Genomic DNA, 27,482 nt, shown 5'->3' on the forward strand with positions numbered 1-27,482 from the left:
TCATGGAAATATGGTAGGTATGCTGCTACTTTCCCCCTGAGGAATAATAAAGGGGCAACTTGGTGGTGAGACCAAACAACCACTGGGCCTCAGCTGCACAAGAGTCTCTTGGCCTCCCCAAACTTCCACAGGGTCCACAGGCGTAAAGGCAAGTGCCTCTAATTGTTCCTTACTAAGTAGCTGTAGCCTGCCTCTGCACAGATACAATGGAGTGGCAAAAAGAAGTTTCCAGGCCAATGTACAGCTGTATTCTGCATAGATGGAACGCAGCAACCTGGGCCTCTACTCCTCTCTTGACCATCTTGCACATATGCTGACTCATTGTCCTAAGTGGTGTAAGCCAGCGGGATAAGCCTGCCATAAGTCTTAAACTCTGTCCTTATACAGAGGTACCACTTTAGATTTTTATGGATCTTTTAGGTATCCCAGAGCTTCCATTCACCAGTGGAAGCCAGGAACATCCAACGGGGTGCTGACCTATAAGCATACAGCACTGCATTTAGGGCCATTCTTGGAGTAACTGCATTAATACAGCTGACTGTAGCTCACTCTTGTATTAAACAAAGGACTGCATGGTAAACTGCAAGATGCTACAAAATGCCTCATATATATGTATAAATAAGGAGTGGGGAAATTGACCTTAATACTGTAGAGCTCATCTATGGTTATGGCAAAGGCTAAGAAAGATAAGGTACTGTATTACACAAGGGAGAATTTTTATAACTGGTCTTTTCATCTACGGTACAAAGTTCATCTCCACTCTCATGCTTTTGCAGACGGTGCTGGCTGCAAGCACCACACAGTGACGTCAGATGTAGTGGACGGGTGCAAACAGAAGTCCAACAGAGTAGTATAACCTATTTTTCTCATCCCATACATACGGAGTTGAACAGATGGACTCTGGTTCACTCTCTTCAGCAGCGCTGGTATAAAACTGAAGCAGCTCATCTTTCATGGAAAGCTCATGACGCAGTTGAGAAACCTGAACAAATGAAGGGAGAAAGGCTATCAATCATCTTCCAAATCCATCTCTGAAAGCAAAATTTTTTTTTACTGTCAATCTCAATATGGTTTACAGCAGCGTTCACCAATCTTTTCGGTATGGTGACCCACAAGTCTAAATTTACTTGGTATGGTGACCCATCCAAGGCTGGCCCAAGGTTTTTTTGTGCCCTAGGTAAGCAAATGCCTTGGCATCCAATCAGGTTTACCATTCCACTTTCTATAGTGGCTTACCAGATGTTTTCGTGAAACCAACAAACACTGCACAAAGAGCTCAGCTGCCCCCACTATAAACTTCAAGGAAGTGGCATTCCAACATACACAGCTGTTGCATATAGAGGTTACATCCCAGCCTTTGACCACCCTCTCCTTCTCCATTACTCTCTCTAATCCCCTCTAAAATTCTAAGAAACTGACTGAGGACACATTTTACTTGATCAATATGCATATGCAGTAAAGAAATAATACCAACTAATGTATGGCATGGAAGGCAGTGTTTCCAGGGTCAGATCTTGGTTTCCAAAATGCAAAAGAGAACAATGGAATGGGCAGAGATGGCCATTGGGGAGGGGTGGCCTGTGACCCACTTTCGAAGGCTTTGCAACCCACTTTTGGGTCCTGACCCACAGGCTAGGAAACACTGGCTTAGAGTATGTGGTTCAGTCCATGGGGTTACTTGCGAAGAGAAAGGAAACTGTTCTGGGTTTAGGGTGGAAACATATAAAAATTCCATGATCATAAAAGGGAGGTTACTTCTTTTCATTCCAGGTTGACAGATCACCACGGTGTTGATCTCCCTGTTGTAAATCAAATGGTTCTGTTGTAAATCAAATGGTTCTATACTGATTGAAAACAATCACAACTTGGTGGTGAATCACACATAAGAATCGCAACCACTTCAGGCTAGGTTATACAATATGGCTCTCCATATCTAGGTGGCATTCTGAATGTCAACAAAGAACCATGAGATAAAACTATTATCTCAAGCTACGTTTACCTTTCAGGTGTAACAGAACATTACTAGCACTTATGTGCGCTTACCCCAGTGGGCACCTTACATCAGTACTGCCAATGCTTCTGGCTGTAGTCCAACACATTTAGTATACTTAGAGACACTTTTATGAAGAAATGACAGGTCCCTGAAAGTATTGCCTCAATGACTGCTTTACTAGATGTGTTCGTCTTACCAGAAGCAGAAAACCAAACCAAAACAGAACAGAACACAGTATATTAAATACTAGTACTGAAAACCTACGTAAGTGCTGCCAAGTTGCAATTGACATAGGGCAACCCAGCAATGGCCTTTGAAGGCAAGTAAGAAGCAGAGGTGGTCTGCCATTGACTTCCCCTGCAGAGTCTTCCTTGGTAATCTCCCATCCAAGTACCAACTCAGCTTAGTTTCCAGGATCTGACAAGACTGGGCTATACCATACCCCCTTCCCTCCCACTGAAAGATTCCACAAGCTTTTTCTGCATAGTGTTGAAAAATATCCAAATTAAAATCTAGAAATACCTATGCCACTCACAACTTTATCTTTTTGTCATTTTATAAAGGCATATATGTAAGAACTCAGAAAGGAGAATTGAGCTCAATAATGTCTTGCCCTTAGTTATTCTTCCAAACTATTGAAGTTCATGTCCAAAAAAATCATTTTTATTTAAATTGAGACGAGCAGCTCAATTAATTATTTTAATGAAGGACTTTGATTTAAGAATTTTAAAAAGTTCTACATGTCGAAGAATTTCAACTCAACTAGGCTTAACAAGGGAGCCAGCATGGTGTAGTGGTTAAAATGATGGATTAGGACCTGGGAAACCCAGGTTCAAATCCCCACTCTGATATGGAAACTTGCTGGGTGGCCTTGGGGCCAGTCACACACTCTCAGCTTCGACTCTGGCAAGTATTTGGATAGGAGACCTCCAAGGAATACCAGGGGCATGGCATGGAGGCAGGCAATGGCAAACCACCTCTGAATGCCTCTTGCCTTGAAAACCCTAGGGGGTCACCATTAGTTAGCTGTGACTTGACCGCAATTTTTTTTAAAAAAGCTTAAGAAAGCATCAATACACCATGTTTTTTTGGCTATGCAGGCTGTGCTACAGTAAGATGTTATGCTGGGCTGACAGTGAACAAAGGAAGATTTGAAAAAGAAACCAATTATTCTCACTCTAGCAGTTGCCTTAGCGTTCCCTATTTCAGAGAAACAGCACTACACTTCAGCTTCTTTCTAGGTGGCCCTTATGCTGCTCCAACTGCAACGCAACATTTGGCTAAAACCAAATCTTGTGCTTTATGTAAACGATCCTGTGCTAACCCAATAGCTCAAAGTGACCATGTTTCAAAACAGATTTTCAAAATATTTTTAAACCAAAACGAATCACTTAAAGTACATCTTCCAATGGATGAACACTTTCACCCCAATTTCAGAAAAATGTGTGTAGGCAAATCTGAGGCAAAATACTTTGGTAGACATGGTATAACTACCAAAATGTTTCTGGTTTTTTTTACAAATCCTCGCCTTTTGAAAATGTGGCACACATAAGATGCTTCTAATGATCTTAATAGTCAAAGTGAAACATAGGGAAGGCGATAGCCCCAAAGCCATCATGTCCAAATACTGAGAGATGATTTTATTTAGTATTTATATTTGGTTGTGTGATACAAAAGGCGCCCAACTGGATTGGGCAAAAAATCCCTGGCACTAGAAATGTCAACACGGAAGAAATGATACAGAACGCCTCAAAGACATTTACAGAAGGACTGCTAGAAAAACCAATTAAGTATAGTAACCCTAAACAAGGGAGAGCAAAGTACTGATAATACCAGTAGTTTTTGCTAAGTCGACATTTCCCTTGTGCCATCATAATACAAAGTGGCCATTTTCTGCTCTCACAGGCAATTTACAGTCAAAATAATCATTTTACAATCCACAAACCAGAGACTAGACTGGTTATGGATATAAAGAATGGCGTTTACTCCAATACACTCACCTCATTTTCTTTAGTGCCTTACAAGGCGTCTGAGTCTCAGTTTTCATTATTTACTACTACTGGAAAGAGCTGTACAGGATAGAAGTTAGTAGCCCTTATTTGAAGCTGAGAAAGGGAAAAGGCTCTGTCCTTGAGACAGAAGGGAAAACATGAAATTTCAGTGGGTTTGAAGGTAGTACACAAAAGCACGGTGGCAAGGGAGTAGGAAGGGCAGATTTCAAAGACTGAGTTGAGAGAAATAGATGCAAAGGCCAGATAACTATGCCTGGATCACATTTAATAACATGTCAGAACCTAGTCAAGTGTGCTTGCAACCGCAAACGTTAGCTAAATTAGCTATTTATACTATGCATAAGTCTGTACCATCCTTTGGACATTTAATTAGGAAAGCATGGGGCAGACAATTCTGAAAGTATGCATGTTTCTTGATATTATATTCCTGGTTATTTGCAGTTCTGGCAATGTGCAATCATTTGCCTCATGCTTAATGAAATGTTCATATGATGACAGAGCATTATGGACAATATTGATCTGAAGAAGCAAAATACTGGTGAATAAATACTGGTAAACTGGTGAATAAATTATAAGAGGTGGGCATGATCATTGGAATTCGCTGTCCCTGCTGTGGAGTCATATGTCAAGAATTGTTCCTACATGTTCTCTCTCTCACACACACACACACAATTGGAACACAGGATGGGAGGGAGCCTTAGAGATTCTGGTACAAATGCATATAAAAATAGCAAACAGTAGATTCATAATATTCCTAAATAAATGCTAGTAATTCCAGGTAATTCATTCTCTAACATAAATTTCCTTAAAGCAAAAGGTTTCTTTGGTACTTTTGGATATTGTTCATATATCTTTCATAGGTCATTGGACAATATCCTTTAAAGAGGGCAAAAGCACACAAACAATGCTTCATTCTAAGATATTACCACACCTATTAATACAAAATCTGGCTTTTAACGCAAGGGATACAAGACAATACTGTGGTGTAGAAGGTGAGAACAATGGATTTCACAGATCATAAATGCCATTGTACGGTAAAATAGCTGATTCACACAAAAAACCACCATGCTAATTGTCCAGAGTTCTTTTTGAAATATGCCAATGATTAGCTGTAACAAAAGAGCAAACATCAATTAAAAGTTCAAACAGTTTGAAGAATGCTTTAAAGAGAAGGGAACAAGTGACTTTAAAGAGAAGGGAACAACAAAATGCACAGCCAACACTGACCTACTGTGATACATTAATCACGATGAAACCACAGGCTAGGATGAGAAGGATGAGTAAAATGGGCCACAGTTGGAATTACCACAGTGACTCTCAACCTAGAGCAGCACCAACTGCAGACTGAGAGAACTCCCTGGTGATGCCTTGGTACATACACTTATTTCTGCTATTCAGAAGAATGTGAGGATAATGAAGGACAAAAAGCTTCACACCACAAGGAAGCAAGATGGGGATTGTGGTGGCAGTAACAGCACACAGAAGGAGTCCAAAGAGCCCAGGAGATGAGGATGAAGTACAATTAGATGAGTAAGCATTTTTATTCAGAGCTGATATTGTATCAAAATAAAACTTGATTGATTGATGAGTAAGCAGTAACTGCCATCTATAAATTGCCAGTACTTAATGAGACACACTAGGGAAGAGAAGATGTCGGGCAAACTGGAACAGATATGGGGATATGGAATAATTTAGCACAGGGAGGGACTGTTCTGTTGGGTGCGGTTTCACAAGCCATTGGGTTAGCTACTTGGCGAAGTAGCTGTGGAAGGCCAAGCATCTTGAAGATCCATTTTACTCTGAGTTTCATCCCTACACAGTACTATGAAACAGATACAGACAAAAGGGCAAGACATGAGGGCAAACAGAACCAAACAGACTCGGCTTGGGGCTGGGCGGAAGGGGAAGGAGGTTTACTTGGCTGGAAACATTCAGCATATGTGATTGCCTTTACCTCTTCCCGGATATGTTCTACTTGTTCTTCAAGGAGTTCATTTCTCTCAGTTAGAGTTTTATTCTTCTTCAGTAATGACTGGCCGATTCTAGCTGCTAATTCTAAATCGCGCTCTTTCTGTAAAGGAAAGCGGGAAAAAAACTGGTCTCAATTATTTGCTTGTTTAAAAAATAACTACCGTTTGAAAGCACAAGAAGGTTCAATCTATGTTTTAGGGAAACAAAGAACTAATAATTTGTGCTTATTCTCTTTCCTTCTTGTTGTGCAGGAGATATCCATGATTCAGGCTAGCAGATATATATAATAAATTGACTACAGATATTTTTTTAAAACCCACAGTCATCACACAGGTGTACGAAAGTTAATGAACTTTTGTCGAAGGCTTTCACGGTCAGAGTTCATTGGTTCTTGTAGGTTATCCGGGCTGTGTAACCGTGGTCTTGGTATTTTCTTTCCTGACCTTTCGCCAGCAGCTGTGGCAGGCATCTTCAGAGGAGTAACACTGAAGGACAGTGTCTCTCAGTGTCAAGTGTGTAGGATGAGTAATATATAGTCAGAAAGGGGTTGGGTTTGAGCTGAATCATTGTCCTGCAAAAAGTATCAAAGGTAATGTGCTAATCATTGTCCTGTAAGTATCAAGATAATGTGCTAATGAGGGTGTGGTATGTTAATGTGGAACCATTGTATTCTGAAGTGATCTGTTAATGTGTGAAATCCAAAGCTAATCTAAAGACTACAGTCAACAATAGCCATGCAGATTAGCTTTGGATTTCACACATTAACAGATCACTTCAGGATACAATGGTTCCATATTAACATACCACACCCTCATTAGAACATTATCTTGATACTTACAGGACAATGATTAGCACATTACCTTTGATACTTTTTGCAGGACAATGATTCAGCTCAAACCCAACTCCTTTCTGACTATATATTACTCTTCCTACACACTTGACACTGAGAGACACTGTCCTTCAGTGTTACTCCTCTGAAGATGCCTGCCACAGCTGCTGGCGAAACGTCAGGAAAGAAAATACCAAGACCACGGTTACACAGCCCGGATAATCTACAAGAACCAATTAATGAACTTGTATTAATCTATTTGAAAAATTGTTAACAAGTATTTATAAAGCATATAGAGTGAGAGTAGGAAATTCATGTTTTATACAGCATTCTTCCTAAGTGATCAAACACACAATCTTCATTATTTCAGTAATTCTTGCAGCCATCTTGAAAAGCAGGACAGTATTATCACCCCAGCACAGCAAGTGCGGGACCGAGACTACAGCGCAATTCTAAATTGAATTATTCCCACCTAAATCCATTGAAGTCAATAGGCTTAGAAGAGTGTCTTTTTAGGATTACACTGCCAGGGGCATTCTTAAATTCATCCAGTTAGATGAATTGATTTGAGATAAGAACCAGGTTTTTCAGAGCTTATTCATTTGATTACTATGTTACAATGAAGGAGAGAATGCCAACATACCATGGTGTACCCTAGGGTTGCCAGGTCCTTCTTTACCAGGTGAACTGATCTCTATCGGCTGGAGATCAGTTGTAATAGCAAGAGATCTCCACCTGGTACCTAGAGGTTGGCAACACCAGTGTACTCCCTCCCCTTTCCACAATCAAGTAGAGGAATCATAAGAACATAAGAAAAGCCATGCTGGATCAGACCAAGGCCCATCACGTCCAGCAGTCTGTTCACACAGTGGCCAACCAGGAAGCCCACAAACAGTGGGAAGCCACAAACAAGACAACTGCAGCAGCACCATCCTGCCTGTGTTCCATAGCACCTAATATATTTGGCATGCTCCTCTGACCGTGGAGAGAATTAGGTATGCATCAGCAGCAGGTTATGGTCAAATGTCAAGGATTTCAGTATACGTGGGGCAGGCTTCAGCCATATATTTACTAAGCAAGAAGCTGGATTCTTTTTGTTGTTGTTTTGTTGTTTTGAATGTGCAAGGCGCTCAGCACTATGCTTTCAAACAGACATATTTGAGTGATCTCTGTAAGGGCTGAAAGTTTTGAGTTTTTTATTCCTTAATAATGAACATGTTGGAGATTACCATTAGTGATGGAAATTTGATGGATGCGGCTGAACCAGTTTTTCAATTACCACCAAATCTCAGTCCTAGACTTGTTTACTCCTAAATCTCCATGATTTCATTAATTCCTGGATGGCATGCTATCGTAAAGCTGGATGGCTTCAGGAAAGAACAACCCCAATCCAATTAGTTGCGGTTAAGTCACTTTGAAGTTAATAGAACAAATCAGTTGTGGACAGTCTAAGACCTGTTGTTTTTAAAGGGGCTTAGTTGCAACTAACATTAGCTAAATTGCATTCTGTAGTGGTTGTTGTGTAATTTGATATAAAACCTGACATAGGGCAAAAACGCATGGTTGCTTTAGCCTCCTTTATTCCTTGTTTCAGCCAGGATTCAGCCAGGATCGAACGCATGCGTTTTCACCGACCATGCGTTCGATCCTGGCTGAATCCTGGCTGAAACAGGAAATAAAGGAGGCTAAAGCGACCATGCGTTTTCGCCCATAGAAACATTTTCTGTGCGGTCCTTTGGTGTGGCTACACTAAAAATGTAAACACTTGTAAAGGTACGTTAGGGAACTGATGTGTGTTTTTGTTGTCCATGAACACACATCACCACAACGCAGCACGATTTCCACAACTTGGCCGCAGAGAAATAGGACTTCATTTCCTATGACAGAAAACTATTTAGTTGTTTTCAGCAGGATTTAGATGCAACTAAGTTTTGCTGAATTGTACCCGCTATCAGCACAATGAACAACACAAAAACCTTGTATTAACAACTGGGTTTTTTTATGTGCATATAGAACATATACATTTACCAAGGATGGAAAAGAATGGTTTCTGATAAAGTTTTCCAAAACAATCTTATTGTGTTAAAACGAAATGCATCTTGTGTGAATGTGGAATACTTGCCTCTTCAAGAAGACGTGTAACAGCATCAATGTCATTGTATGTTTTAGTCATCTGGCCCACTCTTTCAGCGCATAAAACTGTAAAGAAAAATGAAAATTATTCATGCTCTTTCCCACTGAATGGCACAAATTCAGAACATTTTATATAGACATGGATTTTTAGCATATGCTCATTTTTCATCAAAGTCGTATCATTTCTCAAAATTATCTGAGGCTGAATCCTACACCTTTACCCAAAAACTAAGCCCCACCATATTCAATTGGACCAATTCTCAAGAAAGCATGCATAGGATTACCACTTTACTCTTTAAAATACTTCCAAGCTCAATGGAATTCAATTTAGAAAAAGAGCAAAAACTCTCTTCTACATAGAGATCACCAGTTTTTGAAGAAATACAGTATAATTAAGACCAAGACAACACGACTGCTCTCATCTGGCCAGCGAATCAGTTCCCTGTGGACTTTAAATGTTTTCTGAACTCCGTGGATATGTAGTTTGATACCCAGACCTGCAATTGTACTGTGTTAAAGCTCCCAGCCAACAATCCCTGGGAAGACTGCAAAGTCCTGCCCTTGGCATGACACTTTAAAGGGAACCAAAACGGAATGCTTTCAGAGTAATGATCCTGTCTGTCTTTTTGTTTCCACCAACACAGTAGAGAGTACAGCAGCCTGCCATAAAAATGCCTTAAGAAGAAGCCCGTTAATATGCAAAACAACCACTCAGCATTATCCTTTCCTGGATGCTTGCATGCTGCATGACCTTAATTGGGTATTGACACTTGAAAAAAAAATACAAACACCATTTCTTCAGAACTCGTGATGCAAATATCAAAGCAGCACGTACCAATCCTTATCAATTTTCTCCCAGGCTAGTGACCTTGCTCTGCCCATGGGAGTATCACTGTGCAGGTTAGTTGTTTGGGCTGCAGCTCTCAGCGATAGTTTTACTGCGTCTAAAGAAAAGTCATTGTGGGACTGGGTTTCTTGTTCAGGAAGAGACCTGCAGTTGGCAGCCCAGGTATGTTTTTGCAAATGCAGGTCAACGGGGGGGACGGGGGGGGGACGGATGGGGGCGGGACGACACACACACTTTAGCCTACAGAGCAATGTGGAAACATTTAAATGCCTTTGCATTTTCAATAGTGTTTTTTTTAATTAATATGGTGAGGATTTTTCCAGGAGACTTTGAACTGTTATACAGGGGGAGAAGAGACATTTCGCAATTTTAATAAAGAACTATGTGAGAACTATAAAACCTCCATTTCTTATGCGATTCATTGTGCTACATAAATGGCTGAAATTCTGCCATGTTCAAATACCATGCAAACCACATGTATATCACCACATGTGACAACTGCACACGTGGGCTACATTTTTTCACACCTACCCACCCATCCCAAGCTGCATCTGGAATTCTACTGTTACTTGAAACAGACCCTGATTCACTGGAAGCCTTTCTCTTTCTAATGTAAAGTCCTACTGCAGAGACTTATGGCGCACAATGCAGAATAAGGTCTAAAAATAGAATAAATGTTATCGTTTCTGGGTTACATCCAGTGAGTGGTCTCTGTGTCTGCACTGAGCCAAGGCAGAATTCCACACTGTCTGCTATGAAATGGTTGGGCCTTAAGTTACTATGCCTCAAGCATAGGCTTTACTTTTGTGTAGAGTTCCTGTCCCCTTTGTCTATGTAGGTGACAACTTGTTGCAGTGGTGGCTGAGTCCTTGGAACAACTTATGTTGCCTTGTGCCAAGGTGCTGGATTAGATGAGGTTTTGTCCTCCTGTGATTTTATAGTAATGTGAATGCCTAGCTCAGTAGTAGGAGACAAGTAAGACTTATGTGGATCTACTTTGTGATGTCTCCCCTTTAAAAATGTATGACTTTTATTATGCTTTTTTCAATTGTTCCTGGATTGATGGATATTGATTTAGTCTGCAATGTTAATAAAAAGATTTTTAAAAGTTACTGTGCCTCCATAGCAGACAGTGGGTCACAGGTGGGGGTCTGCATAGGGTTGCCAGGTCCCCCTTCACCACTGGGGGGAGGGTTTTGGGGGCAGAGCATGAGGAGGGCTGGTTTTGAGGAGGGACTTCAACGCCATAGAGTCCAATTGCCAAAGTGGGCATTTTCTCCAGGTGAACTGATCTCTATCAGACGGAGATGAGTTGTAACAGCAGGAGATCTCCAGCTAGTTCCTGGAGGTTGGCAACCCTAGGTCTGCAGTTCTGTTCACTGTAAGTCCCAGATGGCATTTATGTCAGAAAATGAAAGGCTGTAAAGATTTCAGGAGATATTAAATACAAAATGCTCAGGGAAGAGTGCCAAATGTATATATCTTTACCACTCTTGTACAGAAAAGCAGCAAAACGGCTTGATTTTTCTCATTTGTCAGAATCTGTAGGACAAGCATGCCATTCACAACGCTTTTGCTTGGTCAGTGAATCATTTCAAATGGACAAGTACCACAGTACATGGTGGTGGTGATGGTAAGCTACTGGGCTGATCACGATAATGCTCTCCTGCATCACATATATCGCAGGTCATGCTATACAACTAACAAAATTAATTTCAACTGATGGAAGGAGAAAATAAGACCTTCCAAGTTTAAACCACCAACAAGAAAAATGCTTCAACGTGGTCTTTTGTCATGCCTTAATATACACGTTACTACAAGGATATTACTGATGTAGCTCATGCACACTGACTCTTTTCCTTTTCCTGGGATCCAATTACTTTAAATGAATGTGGACTTTATTTGTTTTTAATGAATTAAACCATGTCAGAACAACAACATATGTACCGTCCATCTCAAAATTAACTGAATCTCTGAAAAGATAAATTCAGTGCGGAGAACTGTCTGCCTTACAGCACTTTTCTATGCAGGAAACAAATTTAATTAATTACAGGTAATATATTTACAAATCTCACACATCCTGGAAAGATATGTTGAAACTGCAAAACATTAACAGGAAGGATCAACCTTATCAAGAGAAAATGAATTTTCCAAATATCTGGTACCGTATATACTCGCGTATAAGCCGAGTTTTTCAGCCCCAAAAATGGGCTGAAAAAGCCGGCCTCGGCTTATACGCGGGTCAATACAGGGGGAGGGAGGGAGGAGGGAGGAGGGAGGGGGGAAACTTACCGCCGCCGCCGCCGGGCCCGTGCCGCTTCCTGCCGCCGGGAGCAGCCTGGGGCAGCCTCCTGCAGCCGCAGGAAGGCTGCCCCGGCCCCCCCGCCACCATTTTTTTCGGGCGGGAGGGGCCTTGGGCAGCCTCCTGCAGCCGCAGGAAGGCTGCCCCGGCCCTTCCCGCCCCCGCCGCCATTTTTTTCAGGCAGGAGGGGCCTTGGGCAGCCTCCTGCAGCCACAGGATGGCTGCCCCGGCCCTTCCCGCCCCCGCTGCCATTTTTCCCGGGCGGGAGGGGCCTTGGGCAGCCATCCTGCGGCTGCAGGAGGCTGCCCAAGGCCCCCCCCGCCCCCGCCGCCATTTTTCCCGGGCGGGAGGGGCCTTGGGCAGCCTCCTGCAGCCGCAGGAAGGCTGCTCCGGGTCCCCCTGGGCCTCGCCACCGCTTCCTCCCGCCGGGAGCGGCCTGGGGCAGCCTCCTGCAGCCGCAGGAAGGCTGCCCAGGCCCCCCCGGGCCGCGCCGCCGCCGGACCCTCACCGCTGGAGAGCCCTGTCAGGTAAGCCTGCGGGGGGGGGGGAGGGGTTATAAGTCGACCCTCGGCTTATACACGGGTGCCTAATTTTTCCCCATTTTTGGGGAGAAATTAGGCACCTCGGCTTATACGCGGGTCGGCTTATACATGGGTATATACGGTATATTTCTTAATTAAAAATCCTGAAAATTGGATGCAACTAAAGCTTATGTTTTCTTTTAAGAGAAATCAGCCAGAAAGTGCCTTAAAAAGAAAACAGACGTCGTGTCTTGTGAGAAAGATCCTGTTGCTTCCACTGAAAAGACACATCTAGGTGAATTAGTGCGGTGCAGAGATTAATTGTTGGACTATTCCTGGGGAGACCCAGGTTCAAATCCCCATTTCTTCATGAAATCCACTGGTTCTTCTTGGGTCAGTCAGTTTCTCTTAGCCCTAAGCACAGGGGACTACCTTACCTTTAACCTATCTCACAGGGTTGTTCTGAGGACAAATGGAGGAGAGAACCAAACATGCTGCCCTGGGATTCAAGCAAGAAGAGTAGGGTAGGAAGGTAATAAAGAAGGCAGTTCCAGAACTAGTGGAGAAAGTCACCAGCATACTTCTGTTTCTTAACTGTGGTTCCATGCTTGCTCCTGGTGGGAACGGGGAGCGATGAAACAGAAGACAACAAAGAGAGTCCCCATGGTTCTAGTCACAGTTGGGAGAAGTCAAAGAATTTTGGGCTAGGAGAGATCTGAAGAGTCCTGGTACAATTGCCTAACCCCAATGGATCCACTATACCCTGTTGTATATCATTCCTAAGAAATGAGCCCATATAAAAAGGAGGAATACAGCCTATATTCATCTAGATAACAGCAGATAAGAGGCAAACTATCCAAAAGGATCTGGCACTCTGTCTGCTTATCTTGCCTTCGCCTCCCCAACTCAGCCAGAATAGCTTGTTCTCCCAACCCATCAGGGCAGGGTGGGAGGCCAAAATGGCCCTGGAAAAGGGCCACAACCCCTTCAGCCACCACGCCCCCCTCCCTCACATCACAGAAGACTGAGACGTCAGCAGCAAATAAAGGGAGACACCATTGCACTCCTCCTTGCCAGCTTCACCCCACCCAAGCTAGTGGGGCAAAGGCGGGCACAGTCATGCTTCTCCTCTCCAGACAAACTATGCCTAAACTGACGAAGCTAAGTGCTGCAGAGCCTTTGCTCCTTTTCACTAGCCTGCACATGCTAGGGCTGGCAAGGAAGGATATGGCATAGGGTGAAGCTGGCCGCCGCTGTGCCCATTCTACTCTTCATTGGCCTAAGTGAGGAGGAGCATAGGTCCAGTGGCTCTCTGCTTCGTCGTATACCAGTAGCATCCATACTCCTCCTCCCTGGCTCCCCACAGTGGGGGTGGATCAGGCTTAGGGCAATGGCCCACCAGGACTTCTCCTGGTAAAATAAATGGTCAGTCCACTTCTGCACTCCAACACCAGGCTCTACAATCCAAAGACCTGCTTCACGTCTGCCTACACTCTTTCCACAAACAGAATCAGTTTTGCAGACTGAGACTGAGGAATCCACAGTGCAATTAGATATGCTAATTAAATAATGGTATTTTCATGCCTACTGCAATTGAGTAAGAACTGTACTTGCTCTATTCTGTTTTTTGCAGTTGATGATACAGTTGGCCCCTTTGTCTACTGGCCTCTTTGCATTTCCCATCATTTGTTACAACTTCCCTCTGTGCACTAACATTCCTCACAAGGCATTTTTATCTATCCTTCAGTTTCAGTTTTGGCCTGCCACCCATATACAGACACATGTGCCATGATGCAGTGTGGTTTGACCAACACAGCTGCACTAGCAACCTGCTGGGAGATCTAGTGTCTTGCTATGCTGTCTTTAATTGCAGTCTTATCCTAACAGAACCTACTGTATAATTGGGTGCACTGAACTGTGTCCATGTTGTGGACTCGGTGGTGGATACAATGCCTTGACACCACTCTGTTGTGGTCTTGTGCCCACAGATGCCAATACCACTGTGATATCCTGGGATGCTTCTTAACAGCTGTTGCCACAAGCTAATGTGTCCACACGCTGGTCATTGTACCAGGTCCTTAATTGCTACTTTGCTGAAATATGATCAATAACGTCAATCCTTAGAACATCTTTTCTACCCAACTAATCTATTTTGCCTCTGTATACAGAAGCAGCATTTTAGTACTGTGTTAAAGATTAAAACAGGCAACGTTTGTCCTGCAGTAAATCTGTGTGCCTATGAAGCTCATAGTATGATGTAGCTGAAAGAGCAGTATGCATCAAGTGTTCCAGGCTCCAAAAGCTCCAAAATAAAGCAGAAGCAAATACCTGGAAGACAAAATGTTTAAGCACTGTCAGCATAGTCACATTTAAATACTACTTTTGAATAAAATAACTGGTTGAAAGTCTGCAAATAATTATTTTTAAAATCACATTAAAACACAGCAGATAATGGTAATGGTTTTTCCTCTTCATTTCCTTCTTTTGTTGGCCCCCAACACCTGAGGAACACAACTTCTGGCATATGTTCCTTCCCTCTCTAAGTTCTAATACAGATCATCTTCTGAGGACTTCATCAGATCAGTGGCCACTGTCTAGAGGGTTCCCTCAGTGGTGCCCCCTCCCAAATTATGGAACCAATTACCCAAGGAGATCTTCTAGATTTGGGATGTGCCCCTTTAAAGACCACTTTAAAGAGCTTTTATATTTACCAGCAGAATTATCCTCAAATTAATTGAGACCTTAACTGCCATTGCCGGGTTAAAAAGGCAGAAGGGAAGGACAGACTGTTTACCAGTTTTGTTGGCTCACGCAAGGGTGGACAGTTATCATTTAAAGGTTTAAGTGTAGACGGTACAGCCATATCACCTTCCATGTTAATAAATAACAAAGGCTCCATAACTGTAAAGAGGAGTTCTGGGGTATTCATAAGAGCCCTGCCATCTGAAGTATTCCCTTGAGCAGTAGGCATGACCTTATGGGGCAACACACTTGGCTGAAGAACGGTGGTATTCAAATTTATACAGCTTTTGTATTTATGCATTTGATGATTACTTGTTTGCTTTTACTGGACACTGTATTGTCTTCCCCCCGCCTCACTTATCTTTTTCAGATCATTTTATTGATGCTAAAACTGTATTTTAGTTTACTCATGAGAATCATTCCACTGAAAGAGAAAGCTGAATTTTCTAAATGAATACATCAGAAAAATGAAAACCAGCTAGAATGTAACTAAGAAAGGGCAAAATAAGAAATCAAACTATGTCAAACAGACACAAGAGTGTAATGAAATGCAAATCATATGGGCTGTGGCTCAGGGGTAGAGCATCTGCTTGGTAGGCAGAAGATCCCACGTTCAATCCCTGGCATCTCCAGGTAAAGGGTCTAGGCAGGTAGGTGAGGGTCTAGGCAGGTAGGTGATGTGAAAGACCCCTGCCTGAGACCCTGGAGAGCCGCTACCAGTCTGAGTAGACAACACCGACTTTGATGGACTAAGGGTCTGATTCAGTAGAAGGCAGCTTCATGTGTTCATGTGTACATTGTATAATATACATAAATATAAACAGATTTTTCTAATCAAGTGCTCATATTTATAATCTTGCTTTACTTATCAGTAGAGGAGGAAAACTCCATTTTCAAGGGGTACAATGGCCATTTCACCATAGCACAGAACAAACCCCCCTCCCCAAACACACACCACATAACTTTTAAAAAGCACATGAAGAGGAAGCCGCATTCACCTTCAATATAAATACCTTCCTTTGGACTATAAAGTTTTCTATCTGAAAGCTCTTGCCTGTGTCTGTTCCTAATGGAATGCAGCCTATTATAGAGATGATACAGCAAATGTAGGACACAGTGTTTCAAAAATCAAGGGACGCTGGCCTCTTTTCCATATTTGTACAGCAACAGCATATCTTGAACAGCACGGTAAGAAGAGGGCGAGATATGTATTTAAAATAGCACAACATAAAACCCAAATAATCTCGTGCTTCCTACAAAGCTGTTGGAAAGCATCAACAGGATCCAAATTTTTCTTTAAAAAAACTCCATTTGAGCATCACAAATTGATTTGATGAGGCTGACAAGAACCATAAGTAAAAGAAACCTTTACTTCAGACAACTGCCTATTTGCAAGAATCATACGAAACAGGATACAAAACAGTTTTCTTTAATAAAATAGACATAACACAATTAGAAATGATGATGAAGAAGAGTTGGTTTTTATATGCCAACTTTCTCTACCACTTGAGGAAGAATCAAACCGGCTTACCATCACCTTTCCTTCCCCTCCCCACAGCAGACACCCTGTAAGGTAGGTGGGCTGAGAGAGCTCTAAGAGAGCTGTGACTAACCCAAGGTCACCCAGCAGGCTTCATGTGGAGGAGTGGGGAATCCAACCCGGTTCTCCAGATCAGAGTCCACCTCTCCAAACCACTACACCACACTGGCTCCCTATTACATTTCACGGATCATGTAGAAGTTGGGTAAATCATGTACTAAAGCGGTAGGAAATTGAACACACGAATAGGAGAGAATATGTGAAATAAGAGCTTGTTATACAGCAGGCTACTGTCATGCTTTATCGGGGAATCTTAAAGTGTGTCATGGTAGATCAGGCTCTGTGCATCGGGGGCTTTCTATCGCTGTGCACTACCGAAGACGATTACCTCAGCTGCGTTTCAAATTACACAAACACTATACTATAAGTTCCATTTTCATGGTAACGTACACACACATCTTTTCTTATTATTGTCTGAACAAACCATTATTTTTTTGCTGCAGTTCCTGAACAGCCTGTAATGTGAGAAGTTCATGACTCCTAAGTCCACAATGCATGGAGTTGCTCAAGCCTCAAGCCGCGACGAGTCCTGCCTGCCTCTCCTGTAGCACAGAAACGTCACACAAAGAACTGAACTGCAGGGCTCAGTGGAACAACTTCCTCAGCGCTTTGGGGGAGCTGTGGGCAGGTATGCAACTGCACACCTCATGATCATCACAAACACCACCCAGTGGAATGTGGAACTATGACTAACAGAAGGCAGCGTTAACTGCTTCAGAGGCAACAACTGACCACATCCCCTCTCTCAATGAAGAAGAATATTATCGTCCAAAGAACACAGATGTTATATATGCAGATACGCTAACGGGGAACAGAGAATACAAGAGGACTCAATGACTGATGGCGCTACAAGCCCCGCACCTGAGTCCTCAGCATCCCTGCCATTTTCTGGCTTCAACATGCAAACTCGCTAGAGGAAAAAACTGAAAAGACTCACACAATGAGTTGCGTACCCAGTTAAGCTACATGAAAAAGCAAATCGGAAATGCTTCAAAACGTAGATATGTACGATATAACTATGTGCACGAATTGAGAGATCAGGACTAGATTCAAACAAGAGTTGAACAGTTATTCCAACTAGATTTGACTATTGTATCGTCATTAATGCAGTCGTCTTGTTTGTGGCTTCCTAAAGGCACCTGGTTGGCCACTGTGTGAACAGACTGCTGGACTTGATGGGCCTTGGTCTGATCCAGCAGGGCCTTTCTTATGTTCTTATGTTCGTAATGGGCTCAGTTTTATATAATCGAAATACAGATATAGTTATTAGTTGAGGTTCATGTTTATAATAGCTCCTTAGAAAAGAATGAAGTACAGAACAGAAATGAAGTATTAATGAGTTCTGAATTATCAATCAAGTTTTGTATTTTTATAAGAGAAACTACTCTGGGGTGAGAACAGGTAGACGGGTTGACCTGGCATGGACACAAAATGAAATGTTAAAACTTTCCCCTTCTCTCTTCTGTACCCCTTATTTAAAAATAATAATAAAAAAAACCATTCTGTGCTCAAGCTAATGGTATAGCTTGTAGAGCCTTGCTACTGCAGGTGTTTTCATTTTGTGACCTCATTTTAAAAGGGATGTTGCCACCACAAGTCACCCACGGTACGCTTTAATAATCTGTATTAAGGGAAGCTCCAAGATTAGATATTATGCTCGATACCTTGTGAACTGAAGTCTGTTAAAAAAAGGGAACGAGTTTGGAAATAATCATTCAGAGAATGGCTTGAGCCAACTGTGATTTTTAAGGTATTTGCTTCGAGGGGGCTATTTCAAAAAGAAACCCAGCAAGCAGAACTAAAAGACTCGTGAAGCAAAATGTGGGGTGCCAACCCACACACCCTTTGCCCTGCAATTCTAATACTGGTTGAGTCAAGCACTGAATATCACACCGGTTTGCTTGCCAAACCTCAGGTGACAAGGCTTCATCAAGTGATAAGAATTGTGACAGGGATACTGAAAAAATTCAGCCAGAAGATTTGCTCTTTGTACAAATAAAGATACAAAATCCAACATGCCAAATGCCACGTATTCTGTCTGCATTAAAGGCTTTCCAACTCTGTGACAGAATGTATAAATAAATACTGAGATAAAGTGTCCATGATCTGTATTGTACTTCAAGCTTTAGTGATGTGATCATTTTTGACCAGGAGTTGACTTCCCCAGCACATTACATAATGGATTTTACTACTTCTTTGGACGACATCTTCACCACACAAAGATTACAAACTGTCCATGTTAAAGTGACCGTGTAAACTAACCTTAAGGAAAACAAACAGTCATAACAGGTCATCTTTGTCCAGAGTCCGAGAACCAACAAAACATTTAAAAGGGAATTGGATGTAGCGCAGTGCTAAATCAATGAGAAGAAGAAGAGGAAGAGTTGTTTTTTATATGCCGGTTTTCTCTACTTTTTAAGGAGAATCAAACCGGCTTGCAATCTCCTTCCCTTCCTCTCCCCACAAGAGACACCTTGTGAGGTAGACGAGGCTGAGAGAGTTCAAAGAGAACTGTGACTAGCCCAAGGTCACCCAGCTGGCTTCATACGTAGGAGTGGGGAAACCAACCTGGTTCACCAGATTAGAGTCCTCCGCTAATGTGGACAAGTGGGGAATCAAACCCAGTTCTCCAGATTAGAGTCCACTGCTCTTAACCACTACATCACGCTGAGTGCTGTAAGATAAAAAAGCAAGGTTAAAGATAGAAAGGGGGTTACTTCAAAGACATTTCCATGCTTGCGGAATCTGGAAAAAAGCACACAACTCTAATCAACTGTGTGGCTTTACAGTCACAATGGAGAGGGAGTCAAAAGCATGACCTAAGAATACCCCCCCGAATCCCTGGCAGGAGTTTTGGGGAGATACTCAAAATCCCAGAGCAGACAAATCAGTGCGGAAAGACTTCTTGTGAAGTTAGAGAAGTTTGAAAACCAATGGTTTGGAGAAACAAACAGTGCTTAGGAAGGGATTAATTGATTCTGCACTGTTGCCGCCACACCATTTCCAAATAGCAGTAGAGAACAAGGGGTTCATGTCACAGAGTGCAGAGGTCTTAAAGCTGGAGCTGCCAAAAGTTTGCACTTCTAAGCACTAAAGGTTCAGAAGCCCTCTTTTAAAAAACAAAACATAAGCAACAGCTTTCCCAAGATAGAGTACACCAAGAAAAAAAGGGTATTCATTCTGACCAGAGTTTTGTATAAGGAGGTGGTCTACATTTAAGGCTCTACTCTCATTTTGCTTCTTAACCGTGTACCTATGTTAACCAAGCTTTTGTTCAACATGGTCTCCCCGCCCCCAGATTTTTGGGAAGGGTTAAAGACCTGATGGTTCTATAGAGAAATACATTTTCTCTCTCCCATACCTTTCCTTCAACCCCAGTTTTACATTACAATTGTTTTTTTAGAGGAAAAAAAACTGCAAGGCATCTTTCTTTTATTTTAAATGATTGTAAAATGCCCTGGAGATCCATTTACCAAAAGGCAGGGCATACAACTTTAAAAAAACTAAATACAGGAGCAAGTGCAGGAGGCCAGTAACATGCATTTCATTTAAATCAATGAGAGTACAAAGTACACTAGATAGAGGCTTTATTTATTATGTGTGATTAAAGTAATAGCAAAGATTGCCAAACATTTATTTGTGATTTCACAAAGTTCTAGTTTAGTATTGGTTACAAGCTTTTGTAGTCAGACTCAAGAGTAATTTTTCTCCCAATGCCATGGTGTTACACACCATTCTGGAGACACCTGCTTCAGCATTCTCTTAGGCAACAAACTTTTGCCTCGACACTCTAGGATTATCTTTCCGTTTGGATGGGTAAGTAAGGCAGCAGCAACCAAGGCATTTCCCCAAACATGTTTTATGTGTGGAATATGAGTTGCTTTTTTCCTTTGTTCCATCACCCACATCAATTGCTCTGCTCAAGGAAATGGGTTCATTATTCATTTTGCCTTCCTCTCTTACAAGTGATAGGACACAGAGAGACTTAAGAGCCATTCTGCAAAGCACTGGATGTCCATTAACAGTGAAATTTATAAAGCACATTAGGTATACAAACCTACAAACCGCAGAGTGCATGGCTACCGTGTTGAATCATGGCTACTGCATGCCTTGCTAGCCCATCCAAATCTCAGAACCAACTCAAAACCCATGTACTAGAAAGAGGGATGCAGAAGATAACATTAGACTATTTGTGCAGGGCACATCAGGATTCTCTATTAATTCTTCTCTCCTGTTCTCCCCCAACATCCAGAGTGCTCGGGAAATTCTCTTTCCCCTTGCTTTGGGAGCCATGGGAGCCCAGAATGCCTAGGATATTATCTTGCATTGTCCTGGAGTCTTGACGCTTGCCAGAGAATACTGCTCCCACATAGAATCTGTCCCTCCTACTTTGATTAAAAGACAAGAGGTATTTTACCTTCAGAGAACCAAGAGACAGAAGACTAAACATTCAATTTATAATTCCACTTTTAAATCACACTACTTGATGAACCCAATTTACTGATTAGGTTTGCGTACTTCTAAGAAAACTTAAAACGTTATTCAAGTTCACTGAGCAAACATGTTCCTCCACAACCTCAAACTCAAAATCAAAATTGTGTGATCTACTAAAAACTGGTAAGGCAACACTATGAAACTAATTAAATACCTCTTTCCATACATTAGTATATAAACATTAGACGATGTAAAGTACCTTCTTCCAAGATATCAAGGTTCTCATTATGTCTGTGCCTATATTCATTATTATAATCATATTCAAAACTTTCTTCTTCATTTACTGATTCGTTCAGTGACATCGCTAAAATCATCCATGGGCAGTTGTCCTGTAGACCAATGTACTGGAAAGAGAGACGGCTACATCACGGAGGCTACTGCTGTAGAACAATCCAAGTAATGTTTCCATAGAGCAGATAGCAACCTTGTCATCTAACATCCTTCAGCTAGAATGACTGAGTGGTTATTTGCATGCTGTGATCACTACAACACAGCTAGAGAAAAAAACAGAGAAAGATGGGGGAGAACTACCATCTGTCTAATCATTACTAGAAGTAATCTGTCTGCAGCTTATCATACTAGATTACACTCTAGTTACATTTTTTTAATGTTTCACACAGCAAAAAAAAAAGCAGTTTTCCTCTTTTAGGGAAAAGAACATCTGTTTAAAACCTGTGATATTTCCTCCCCATGCTACAAAGGAATGGTAGTTTCCTACAAGTTTCATAGCAACGGCACCAGGAAGTACACACTGATACAAAGAGTACTACACCTTGTTGAAGTTAGACAGGGTGGAGAAGTTACCTGCTAAATCTATTGCCTAACTGTCAGAGCTACAGATTTCTAAAGACAGAAAACAGGAACCAAGTATTTGGTGTGGTGTATGACTTCAGCATTACCCACAAACTGAAATGACTGAATTTTTTAAAAAGAAAATGATCCCTAAATTGGTTAGCGACCTTCCTAAGAAGAAATTTTAATACTTTGTTTTGTACCACATTTTAGACATAAATCAGCACACTCACCTGTATCTTTTTAACGAAATTAATATTCCACAGTGTAATTGGGGAATGGAGAGGTGTGAAATCTGGGTGTGGGATAGCATAGGTGGAAGGACAAAAGACACAGGTTGCAATCTTAAACCCACTTAGTAGGAAGTAAGATCCATTGCTTCTCTTTGCGCAGTAAGTGACAATTTCTTCACATAAATGACAGAAGGGTGCTTTCAGGGCCAGCTCCCAGTACATAGACCCTAAACAGAAACCCGCTTTTGAGGTCCTTTGCATAGTATGGGATATGATTTTTCCCCAGCACAGGGATGCATCGTTCTTTTGGAAACAGTAATGGATGCAGCAGCCCTCAATATGACATGAAGAGGTGGCACCTACCATAACCATGGGTTTACAGTTGGGGGGGGGGGGAGAAATGTAATGTACAATCCCACAATTCAAAACTCACTCCCAATCTCATACACATGGTTACGGTAAGGGCTATATTATGTCTGCACTGGTCCCTTGTGAGACCCCATGGATGTCTTATGCAGAAAAGAAGAAGTGTTGGTTTTTATATGCCAATTTCCCCTACCTTTGAAGGACAATCAAACAGGCTTACAGTCACCTTCCCTTCCTCTCCCCACCACAGGCACCTTGTGAGGTAGGTGGGGCTGAGAGAGATCTGAGAGAATTGTGACTAGCCCAAGGTCACCCAGCAGGCTTCATGTGTAGGAGTGGGGAACCCAACCCGGTTCACCAGATTAGAGTCCGCCACTCATGTGGAGGGGTGGAGAATCAAATTCAGTTCTCCAGATTAGAGTTCACCGCTCTTAAGCACTACACCACGCTGGCTGATTGACATTTGCATTTTTCATCTCTACACAATTTGCTATGGAGTGTATGCATCTCTCCATTGATAAATATTGGCATTTACAGTGAATATCAGGTGATATGAAAACTCCATCTGTGGTGTCTGAAGTACAAATGTACACAGCATCAAAAAATGACTTGAAGCGCAATGTAGTTATCCACAAGCTGCAAGATATCAAAATACCCTTCTGCTTCATCTCAGAAAGTGAAGATGCTGAACTTGCTAAGCAAACTGCAGAAGAAACAAGAGACCTGTCACAGAAACTCCTCTGCTTTGCATTCAAAGGGGCAAGGGTTATACGGCTGAAAAAGCAGTACAGCAACAAAGAAGAAGAGTTGGTTTTTATATGCCAACTTTCTCTATCCCTTAAGGAAGAATCAAACCGGCTTACAATCACCTTCCCTTCCCCGCCCCACAACAGACACCCTGTGAGGTAGGTGAAGCTGAGAGAGTGTGACTAGCCCAAGATCACCCAGCTGGCTTTGTGTGCAGGAGTGGGGAAACAAATCCAGTTCACCAGATTAGCCTCCTCCATGACAGAATATGCAAGTCTGTTCATATTAGCAATGACAGGTGGTTTTAGATTCAGGGGATCTAAGTGTCAAGCTAAGCTGATGCAATAACCTGGAAAGCCCCTAGAAGGCCTGAGTCTGAGTTAATGAGTAGCACCTGTAGGGTGACCCAGCCTGAAGGTGATGAGTTGCACCTGGAGAGTGACTCAGCCAGGAACACTAATTGCTGCCTGGAGATGGCATCTGTATATAAGTGTAAGACTCTGTGAGTCTGTGTCGGGAGATAGTGGTGGAAGAGTGTGTGTATAGCACTGTGAATAAATAACTGCATTTTCTACAAGCTCTACTGGTACTGGTGGTTATTCCTGGGTGTTGGCACAATCCGCCAGCTCCCGCAACACTCCGCTCATGTCGAGGAGTGGGGAATCAAACCTGGTTCTCCAGATCAGAGTCCACTGCTCCAAACCACCACTCTTAACCACTACACCACGCTGACTCTTATAAGGACTTTGTATTACATGTGTGTGCATGTGAGTGTGGGGGCTCTATGCCTCCCAGGTGCATAGAGGCCATGTTCTGATCATAATCATGGCACATCTGGAAAAGGGCTTCAGCACCCCCAGTGCCCCAATGACAGCTGCATGTAAGTTTCCAAATAAAGCACTCTTGAGTAGTTTCAGTTTGATAAAATGGGCCATGACGGTGGAGGGAGGCTGAAGGCCCTTTCCCATGTGTTCTACAGTCACAATCAAAATACAGCCCCTTGAAGAGCCAGTGTGTTGTAGTGGTTAAGAGTGGTGGTTTGGAGCAGTGGACTCTAATCTGGAGAACCGGGTTTGCTCTCCCACTCCTCCACATGAGCGGCGAACGCTAATCTGGTGAACTGGGTTAGTTTCCCCACTCCGCCACATGAAGCCAGGTGGGTGACCTTGGGCTAGTCACACTCTCTCAGTCCCACCTACCTCACAGGGTGTCTGTTGTGGGGAGGGGAAGGGAAGGTGACTGTAAGCCAGTTTGACTCTTCCTTAAGTGGTTGAGAAAGTTGGCATATAAAAACCAATTCCTCTTCTTCTCCTCCTTTTCCTTGTGTGCCTAGGAGGCACAGCATCCCCAGCACACATGGGATACAAGACCTTGATACAGCTAGAAGGTCTTTGTATCCTATGAATGGTTCCTAAGGCACCAATCCTAAGGCTCACTGGTCACAGTAGAAATATGCATTGAGTATACAGAGTCAATATGCATTGGATGAGAGTAAGTAATTTCGAAACAGTACACATTACTTGTACAGACCCAATAGACTTTTGCAACAGTAACATGAGTAACTTGTAGGTTATCCGGGCTGTGTGACCGTGGTCTTGGTATTTTTTTCCTGACGTTTCGCCAGCAACTGTGGCCGGCAACTTCAGAGGAGTAACACTGACACAGCTCGGATAACCTACAAGAACCGATGAACTCTGACAGTGAAAGCCTTCGACAATAACATGAGTAACATTTGCAACCTGTGCAATGGATTTGTTTGGATCTGATTCAAGAAGAACATGCTATTGTGTTTGGTTTTGCATGCTAAAGCAACAATGACTTTGGCACCTGACTCCTACATAGGTATTGTATCCAAAGCTAAGCCCATAAAAGGCTGTAACTGTTCCGTAGAAGCCAAAGAGGAAGTAAGATAAATATAAACCTTCCCGAACAAGGGTTTATTATGTAGCTCAACTCTCTAAGTATTTCGTGTAACCGCCCACATCCGCATGCTTATTTCTTAACAAAAATAATGCTATATGTATTCCTCTTTTTGACACACACACCTTTTGCCTGTGCAGAGGATATTATTTGCTTACAGCTTTTCCTAGTGACTATCCCTCATAGCATGTGTTACATAAATATATTACTTGAAATAATAAAAAACACCAGGGTTCTTGCAGTTAATTCAAATTGTCCCGTCATTTAAGACAGAGACATCATTCCAAAAAGCTTGACTTGCATTTGCATATCCCCCCAAAAGAAATTCATTATACAAACTAAATCCCTTTTGTTCCCAACACCCTGTAGAGTAGGTTAGACTGAGAACTACCCAGTAGATTTCAGGGCTTATGAGGGATCTGAATAGCAGTGCACCCACTCAGAAGTCCAATACTAATAAGCACTATTTATTTATAACTTACAGCAGTTACATCCCACTTTTCTACAGAAATGTCCTCATACACACACACCCAGTCCCTAAAGACATCCTCCTTTCCAGGAGATTAGATGTTCTCAGACACTTGAGCTGGCCAAACTCCCCTCCCACTATGGTTTCCTTAAAATGAAACTCAGCTGCTCTCAACATTTGATCCCCCTTTTAAGCAATATTTGTCATTGTCAGGACATTTGATTGGGAAAGAGGATCAATTCATAAAACAATTGCTTTCTGCTGAGTTCCCCAAGTAGGCAGAGACGCTCCCCCCCCCCCGAGCTTTCTGTGGTTGGCTTGTTTTTGTGGACTCCATTATCTACAGCCACAAAGTAGAGCCACTGCACTGGTCAGAATGTTGGCCTGCGGCTGGGTGATCCTGGGTTCAAAATGAATCTAAGTAGCAGATTAAAAACTAACATCACGTCAAATGACATAAAAAACAACAACATAATCTAGACTAGAATAAAATCACAGCTGTCACACAAAATATATCAGCGTTACAAAATCAAATTCCAGCCCGCAGGCAGGCAGGTTCATAGAGGTGACTACTTGAGGTGCTTTGGAACTGAGCCATTCAGGGTTTTAAAAGTCAAAACCAGCACTTTTAAATGAGCCTGGAAACAAACTGGAAGCCTGCAGAACTAACATCATGCACACCTGTATGCTATACACCGTAATTTAGCATCAAAACTCAAGAACCACTTTCTTTCTTAGCACACTGAGTGTCTGGTGTACAGACACACTGAGCTCCAAAATGGGGAAAGGGAGAGAGCTGGAGGGAGTCCCTGTAGACAGGAAGTGTCCCCAAAATATGCAGGAAAAAATTTAAAATAGCTCTGCCTCCTCAGCCAGTGCTGATCAAAAATTTTACATGAACAGTGCCCTTATGCTGCCAAAGAACGTTGGCAGACATGGCAAAGTTCCCAATATGCCATCATGAGCCCTTACATGCGAGAACTGGTAAGGGAAGAGAATCAAGAGGCTTATTCTTACTTTCCTTCAGCCTGAGAGAGTGTGAGAGTATAGGATTATGCCCAAATCTGAGGCATGTGTTCTTCACTTACCTATTACCTATTGTTAGCCTTTTGCCAGCAGCTTCAACTGGCCTCAGTCATCATTATGATGCAAAAGAAGGTATCTTGCATGGAGTAAATACATTTTTTCTTCCCAGCAAGACAGAACAGTATAGCAGAAGCTATTGTGTAGCTGTCTGGAGCCAGTGAGATAATGAACGAATGAGGAAGGACTCCAGTAAGAAAGCATAATAGGTAGAGATGGGATAAAGGCTACAATATTATGTAACAACCTAGCCCAGTGGTCGGCAAACTCATTAGTCAACAGAGCCAAATATCAACACTACAATGATGGAGATTTCTTTTGAGAGCCAGGTACCTGTCCCCTCACAACGTCGCAGCCTTCTTTCTCCTGCTCACTCCGCATTGCCGCCGCGTTTAAATCCTAGAGACTGTAGGATTTCCCCCCCCCTT

General features: G+C 42.4%; 1 protein-coding gene across 8 annotated transcripts in view; it reads right to left on the reverse strand.

The window, feature by feature from the left end:
- The window catches only part of TRAK1 (trafficking kinesin protein 1), a 90,839-nt gene that overhangs the window by 30,911 nt on the left and 32,446 nt on the right, over positions 1-27,482 (reverse strand). For 5 of the 8 annotated variants that reach the window (XM_056857562.1, XM_056857559.1, XM_056857563.1 and 2 more), the window contains 3 exons: positions 8,924-9,004; positions 5,960-6,072; positions 882-982 (listed from right to left, as the gene is read on the reverse strand). In XM_056857562.1, the coding sequence (XP_056713540.1) occupies positions 882-982; positions 5,960-6,072; positions 8,924-8,978 (269 nt within the window). In that variant the 5' untranslated portion in view covers positions 8,979-9,004. Of the gene's footprint in view, positions 1-881; positions 983-5,959; positions 6,073-8,923; positions 9,005-21,643; positions 21,876-27,482 lie in introns of those variants that run through there. The other 3 variants (XM_056857558.1, XM_056857556.1, XM_056857560.1) reach the window with 1 other exon arrangement.

This window comes from Euleptes europaea, chromosome 11, assembly GCF_029931775.1.
Source record: "Euleptes europaea isolate rEulEur1 chromosome 11, rEulEur1.hap1, whole genome shotgun sequence".
NCBI classification, from domain to species: Eukaryota; Metazoa; Chordata; class Lepidosauria; order Squamata; family Sphaerodactylidae; genus Euleptes; species Euleptes europaea.